This window comes from Odontesthes bonariensis, chromosome 12 (genome assembly GCF_027942865.1).
Source record: "Odontesthes bonariensis isolate fOdoBon6 chromosome 12, fOdoBon6.hap1, whole genome shotgun sequence".
Taxonomy (NCBI): domain Eukaryota; kingdom Metazoa; phylum Chordata; class Actinopteri; order Atheriniformes; family Atherinopsidae; genus Odontesthes; species Odontesthes bonariensis.
Window position 1 is genome coordinate 27,272,573 of NC_134517.1, and position 7,647 is coordinate 27,280,219.

General features: G+C 38.3%; 1 protein-coding gene across 1 annotated transcript; it reads right to left on the reverse strand.

Moving 5' to 3' along the window:
- Nucleotides 1–397: 397 nt before the first annotated feature.
- Nucleotides 398–6,358, reverse strand: pnkd (PNKD metallo-beta-lactamase domain containing). Its single transcript, XM_075478752.1, has 9 exons — nt 6,200–6,358; nt 5,683–5,798; nt 5,420–5,532; nt 4,864–4,922; nt 4,491–4,583; nt 3,699–3,862; nt 2,833–2,919; nt 2,517–2,632; nt 398–1,316 (listed from the first exon to the last, which is right to left on the reverse strand). Exons 1-9 carry the CDS (start codon nt 6,355–6,357, stop codon nt 1,143–1,145), a joined length of 1,080 nt encoding a protein of 359 aa, XP_075334867.1. The 5' UTR covers nt 6,358; the 3' UTR covers nt 398–1,142.
- Nucleotides 6,359–7,647: the final 1,289 nt, after the last annotated feature.

A 7,647-nucleotide genomic window follows, 5' to 3' on the forward strand; every position in this document is an offset into this window, starting at 1 on the left:
AAAAAAACCCAAAAACTTAATTATATATGGAAAATCAGTTGACACTAGATTTTAGCTGAGACGCACAGCAAAGTTCTTTACTTGAAAATATGTTTAGATGTTTTCACCCATTTGATAGTTTTATTCTCGTAAACTATAACATATATATATATAGATATATATATATATATCTATATATATATCTATATCTATATATATATATCTATATATATATCTATATATCTATATATATATCTATATATATATAGATATATATATCTATATATATATCTATATATATATATCTATATCTATATCTATCTATATCTATATCTATATATCTATATCTATATCTATATATATATATATATCTATATATATATCTATATATTTGTATATCTATATCTCTATAAAGATAAAGATATATATATATATCTTTTATTTTGGCATTTTAAAACATTCTCATTAACCTCATGCACAAAGTTTTATTTTTTTCATAAACTGTAGTACATCCACAAAAAGTATCCAAGAGGATTTTAGGATTAGTGTTGCCATGACTCTTAAAAATAATATTAAAAAAAATTCTAAATCAAACGCTCCAATCACTCGGTCTCTGCTGTCAAAACATTTTTACAACTATTCAGCAGCCCCGTAAATGTGAAACGAAGCCAGAAAATAAAGCCTGCGTACCATAGATTGTCCAAAAAAAGGCTTTTGTAAACCATTTCTTACTTGACCTAAGAACTTAAACTGTAGAACAAACTGTACAGTACCTAACAGGTTGAACTACTGAAAGTAGTGCGTTGGCTCCTTTTCTCCCTGGGTTTCACAACCCAGAATAAAAAATGTGATTGTACCCATTTGTAAAATAACCATTATCATTAATACTGTAAATCACTAAGGTGCACTACTTTGTACATAAACACGATATCACAGACAACTAAAGTACCTGCAGAGGTAAGTGGACTTTTATTAATGGTATTGAGAAGTAATGAAGACGTAATTATCGTCCTAGTGGTCACAGAATTAAGTTGAAAAGAGCTAAAAAATGTCCTAATGCCGATCAGCTTAATCTTCAACTGAGGATTACTCATTCACATCACGGCCCACTGTAGGCGAGCCCTCGCCCTGGTTCCCTGCTGCTTGTGCAATTCTCTGTACTACTATCTCCTGTTGTACAGGTCTTTGCGTTTTCGTAGCTCCTCCAACACCCGTGCCCTGAACTGGGTCCAGTCTTCATCCTGGAATTGCTGGATCCCCAGAGCCTGATGGAGCTCCACAGACTGGCTCCGCAGGAAAGGGTTATACTGCTTCTCTTCCCCGACAGTGGAGGGACACTGAAAAGAGAGTGCCAATGAAGTCAAAAAGGAGCCTTGCTCAAAACTGATGTGCTGTCTCTCTCAAGAATTATTTTCACATCGTTCATCTAATGGCAGAGAGGCATTATCTGCAGTTAGTTACTCATGCGTCTTATATCAGCACAGCTTTGAGCTTCTGCACGTTTGACCCAATTCAGCAGCAAAACATCTCGTCCATGACAAATCACCCGTTAATTCCCCTTTTAAATGCAACTACTTCAATACAGTCCGCAGTGATTGACAAAAAGGATTTATGCAACTCTCCTTTTGAACCACAAAGCTTAATCAAATATGTAGGTAATGAGTATCTATCCACAGTAGAATGTTTAACGGCAGAGACTGAATGAGACTGAATGATAAAACCATCCCGTCACGACGGGACGAAAGCAGGTGAAAATGGAAAATATGAATGAACTGTGAGTCCCATTTAGCTGCTTCAGTTTCAGAGTGCTGGCACTGTGCACGCTGGCTTACCACCACACTGTCACAGCTTACTGGGACAATACAATGAAGCCACAGTTAATCTTATTAGAAACACCTGTGGTTTCCCTGCTACGGAAAGTCAAAATGTCTAACTAAAGTGAGATCTGCTGTCCTCCCTCCAACAACACTCCCAGAATGTAAGCCAGTAATATTTGGGAAAAAAATGTATCGTTTTGAAGTTTCCCTTTTTGGAAGGTAAAAACTGGACATACTTGAAACACAAAACGCATACATCTCTGACAGCAGAAACCAGCTTTAATGGTAGAAACTGATTTCTTTTTTCAACGTATTACCTGACCAAGTGGTTAATGGCACATCAGCTTTAAACTCCTTTCTCACAATAGATGTCTTACTAAAACACTGTTTTGTTTTTGTTTTTTCTTTTAACGAAAGCACGCACTCTACGCAGAGGAAACAACACTGTTAATCATTTCATACGTTTCGGGAATAGAAGTTGACAAAATTCAGGAAGGCACAAATTTGCAAAGCAGCCTCTCGAGTCATCTAAATTCTGAATAAGCCCTTCACTGAACCTCTGCACTGTTGCAAACTGTATCTCAGATTAAAGTTGACAGGAAGCTGAAGAAGTAAGAGTGGCTTAGACTGCGATAAGCCCATCTTCCCCGGTGCAGGGCAACACGTATCCCCTTCTGGGATGGCGTGAGAGGCCTAATAACAGTGCTACATCATTCTTACCGTACAAAGCTTCTGGCCTCGCTGCTGCAGCACCCACTGATATTTGTTTTCTCGGGTAGCGTTGCGTGGCTCAACCTCAGCAGCAAACAGCAAGTTGTCCTCTGCATACTCATGACCTGTGGGATAGAAAAAGAACATAAGAAAGCCAACGAGTATTACTAAAACTAAAAGCTTATACTAAGGGAGATACCCATTCAACTCCTTCTTATGTTTTGACCATGAAGTGATGCGTTGCAAACTTAAGGTAAAAAAAACAAACAAACAAAGAAATGAGCATTTAAATCACACTGAATCACAGCTGAAAAGATTTTCCCACCAGGCCATAAGAGGGTATCGTCACTTAAGGAGCCAACGGTGTCCAGAGAAGAAAGCATCGTTGTGGCGGTGCCCTCAAACATCCTCCCTAAAACAATAAGAACAGATTAACAAGTTATTCCAACTGCAAAACAGGTCATCTATGGTGTCTTATCTGCAAGTCAAGTCTTACTTTCAAGGGCTTTTTAACTGCTACTAAGAATTCAATTCAACAGTTTTAGATTTTTTTTTTTATCTGTCCATTTTGAGGGGAAAAAAATAACACATTTCAGTCTGCCCAGCTGCCTAAAGGGGTAGTATGCCAGTAAAATGGGAAATAGTAAAAAAGGACACTAAGCTGCATTTGTAAATATGGTTGGATGATTCTATCATTCTGTACACAAAGAACACAAATCCCGCAAAATAAGGAATTTAAAGATTCTTCAGGAAAAACTTTCAAATGATTTTGTAGTAAATTCTCTCAACACGTTACTCAAAATCTCTGACAAATAAGGCATTAGAAAGCACAACTGCACATCAGTAAAATTATGGAAGCAGTCCGATTACAGTGTATGTTACAGAAATTAGCCATGCTCAACAGTTCCATTTGAAAAAAAAAGTTGAAACACTGAAACGTGTACAGAAAAGCTGGAAGCAATGATTAACAAAACACGTACATTTTGACTTGGGTATTGGCCAGTTGCCGATTCTTTCCTCATAAAATGACGCATGTAGGTGGTAGACAATAGCTAGTCTTCAAAGTATGCAAATAAAAGCCTGCGAAGCCTGACTAACTATTCTCATTTCTTAGTTTGACATTAACAGAAAAACAAGATTATTCATACACAAACAAATCGGCACTGTTCGCATCTCTACTGCATAACCCACCACATCCTGAGAGGAACACCAGGTCACCGGAGAAGAGGCTGGAGGGGGCACCGACTGCTTGGCCATCCAGGAGGTAGATCATGTGGCCCACTGTATGTCCAGGAGTGAACAGGGCCTTAAAGTGCATTCGACCAACTGCTACCGAGTCCTTGTGTGAGAGAGGGCTGGGAGGAAATAAAAAAAGAAATAAACCAAACTGATCTTAGACTAGTAACAGAGTTTCACAGTACATTGGATATTTGTAGCAGGTCCAAAAAAAAGGATCTGAAGTTGGTTCAGTTGGTCACCAAAGAGTCCAGACCATAACTCTACTGAGAATCTTTGACATTTGCTGGAGAAAAATTTATGCAAAATACTGAAGTGTGTGACCTTATTTTGGCCCGGTATTTTATAACCCAGTATAAATAAAAACTACACGAGGGTGAATGAATTACAGAGTAAAGGAAAGACAGATTAAGAAGTAATTATCACATGTAAAGCCACCAGATTTACTGTGGCAAAACAAATGGCGATTAAATAAAAAAACAACACATCTTTTAAAATTTAATTTATCTACTCTAAAACATAGAGAGAGTTTTCTGGTAAATTAGTCAACACCAATAAAATGGCTTCCAGCGACCATAGGATGACCCTCTATCTTAGGTCACAACCCCCCGAGACAATACTGAAGTTTATCATCCCATGGCAAATTACTGTGAAGTCAGCTGCTATGAGTGCTGACAGAAGGGAACAACACAGGACTCAGTACAGCAAGAGGGAAACTGTGTGTAAGGCTGCACTGCTGGGACTTACTGTGTGAGACCAGGAATGTTATCAGCTGCGTTTCCATACACTCGGCATGAGCTGTGAAGCCTTTTCAACCACTTGTTTCCCCCGCTATGGTCCCTGTGAACAGAACAGAAGGCAGAGGAAAGGTGCAGGGATTGACCAAGAGCATCCACACTTGTGCAGACACATTTGAAGCCGACATAAACTTAATATTTCTAAAAAGAGGGAAAAAATGTCTTACATTCAAAATGTCAAACATTCTTACCTACACGCACTTGATGACATGAAAGAGTTTTACAGTCAGTCATTTGGCATCTGTAGCCCTACATAAAATCTTAAAAACAAACCACACCATAAAATTAAAACAGAAAGGCTGTAAGAAATCTAATAAACTCACCAATGCTTGTGTGTGCACAAGATAGCTTCTAACAGCACTCCCTCTTCTTCAAGGGCTGACTGAAAAGTTTCAGTGAGAGCTGTTTAATTTTCAATCACCATCCAAAATCAACAGCTCAGCATAACGGGCTGCAAAACACGGATTGTCGACGCAGTAAAATCTTGATGTGCTCATTTTTTAGTACAGAGACAACGATTGGCAGTTCATAGAACATAGGAGCTGCGGATAAGATATCATGGCACCCAACGCTATCCACAATGATAACAAATTTTGTGTCGATATCCATAAAATATGTATTTGAATGCAGGTGCAGTATGGATGAGAGTGGAAAACAACGTAGAGGCCAGCAACAACAAATACTTTTAACAAATGTGATTAGCACACGTTTGTTTCCCCAAGGATATTATAGACATTTACCTGTTCTATTCATACATAGTCTCATAGGGACATTCTCACATCTGGATCCTCAGTAGGAATTTCTGTGCAAATGAGTCTTAAAACGACCAAAATGCGATGTGCAGGGATTTTACACAAACGTGACAGCAAAGGCCCTTACCTGAACTATTTGAGGGTCTGCAGGGTCCACTACAACTGCAACACTGGAGGCTGTGTCAATAATAAGGTAGCTGTAGTTGTCAGACAACACTGAAAGGGGGATTATTTTGATACCTGTGAACAGACACAGAACATATACATGTGTACATTTTCAATAATGTCAATCATTTCAACATTGATGAGCCACATAGGACCTGGCCTTGCATGAAAAAAAAAAAACTGATGAACACTGATTAATAAAACCCATGCTTGTGTGTTGCATACCATTGCACTCAACAGGACAAGATATGGAATGTCCGGCAGGGTAATGTTCCCTGGCTTTCCTCATTTGCCTCTTGTAGTACATGTACCCAAGTCTTGTCCGGGTGTAGAGTGTGTACCTGGGAGGAAAACCATTTGGCATGGAATTACTCTGGTTAGATAGGGTTTATCGAGGCTACATGTATCATATTCTGAGGAACACTGGGGTCACTCAAAATTAAGCAGGTTATCTGTTTATTCAGTCAAAACAAAAAAAAATATTTAAGTCAATTTAACTAGCCTTTAGCATACAAACCAAATAAAGAAGCCATTGTCGGTTTGGGAAAGAACCTAAATCTAAAGAGTGATGTTTCTGTCTACTAATCACACGCTTATAAATCACAACATCTGCTGAATTCAATTTGGTAGGACTGCCCCCCCTACAAAAAAAAAAACAAGATATATGTAGCTAAGCTTAGCTTGGGAATTGCTGGGAACACCAAAATATGTTGTTATTCAAAGCAAGTCATGCTATACTCACGCGATTCGGAACAACGGCTTCTCTGTGCGGGCCATTATATTGCTAACAAATTTCCTCCAAAACAGCTGTGCGGTTCGCCTGTACCGCACAAACAAACATATGAAACAGAAGAGGGATGCAGTGGCCAACAGTGTTACTATCCAGTCAGGAAGCGCCATAGCCACTGAGCAGAGCGTAATGACGTATTCAGCCATACGCTAACCCCGGAAGCGAGATGTTGCGCGCTAGATTGGATCGGAGGGTGACAGAGGTTTCTTTTGCCGTGTCGTCTTTCAGATTGGATCAACTGGGGGGACACAGCTTCTATTGGCTTTTAGGATGTTTTCCAAGCTGCCGACTGCCTCACTCGAGGCAGCAGCTAACTATGAATTTCTATTTTCTGAATGTAAATAAAAATGTGAGAAAAAATAAATATTTTCCATGAATTAAGTAATGAATTCTTAAAATTCTAAACGTTATTCCTTGGAGTTACAGGTTTATCTCTATTACACAGACAAAAATACATATGTACATGCATATATATACATGTATGTATATAAGACTTGATAAAAGTAATTTGTTGCATTTTTCCATCTGTAACTTTTTTTAGACTGGCAATTTCACCTTTAATAAGCATTTTATTCTCATTTTTGGAATCACATGAGGTTTGTGCAATTTTAAAATAATTCTGTGATGCCCATCTTTGGAATTGGTGTATTCACAGGCTTCTTAAAGTTGATTGTAGTGTTTTAACAGCATTTTGTTGTATTTCTAAATTATACTGGCCATTTAAATTGTTTTTATTTATGATAACTGCGAGACTAACTAAACAGGAAACAACAGAGTGTTGATGTATGGAAACATATGAACCCATCATTTTGTTTTTTTCTTTAACAACTGCATTTGTATTAGACTGAACAGGAGCCAGAGCAACTAGTCTGCATGCTCTCTGAGAAAGAGTAGTGTGAGTTTCAGTGAACATATCCAGTTACAAAGATGACATCTTTCTGTGCTGCAAGTCTGCAAACCTCTGAAGAGTCAGGACTGAGGTGCACAGTTCTGTCATCGTTGGCTAGATCCACAAGGTAAGTAACCCTTTCTGGCTGTTTATGTTTAATTTGTTCATGCACGTATTCGGATCGGTTTATAACATGAATTTGAGCCACTGTTCTTATGTGCCCTGCTCTTATGATGTGGTATATATTTACAGAACTACACAGACAAGACTTTTCAGAGGAAATTATGAACAGAACTTTATTTGAAAAGTGTGTTGTAGCTTTCCCATTAGAATATAAGAACAAGATATTGTTCTGTAACTGAGACAGAAAAGAAATGCACAATGATTAGAAGACAGGTAGTCACCATATCCTCCTGTCAACGTGTGTCACCAAGCCACCAGTACAATACATGTGGAGTATAATTCTGATGTAACTGTTTATCTTATCCTCTATTCATGGCAGTCCAGAAAA

Coding starts and splice junctions, on each gene's coding strand:
- pnkd (XM_075478752.1), bottom strand. CDS start 6,357: ATGGCGCTTCCTGACTGGATAGTAACACTGTTGGCCACTGCATCCCTC. Junction 5,533..5,682: donor TTGTCCTGTTGAGTGCAATG/GTATGCAACACA, acceptor GTCTGTTCACAG/GTATCAAAATAATCCCCCTT. Junction 4,584..4,863: donor TTGTGCACACACAAGCATTG/GTGAGTTTATTA, acceptor TTCTGTTCACAG/GGACCATAGCGGGGGAAACA.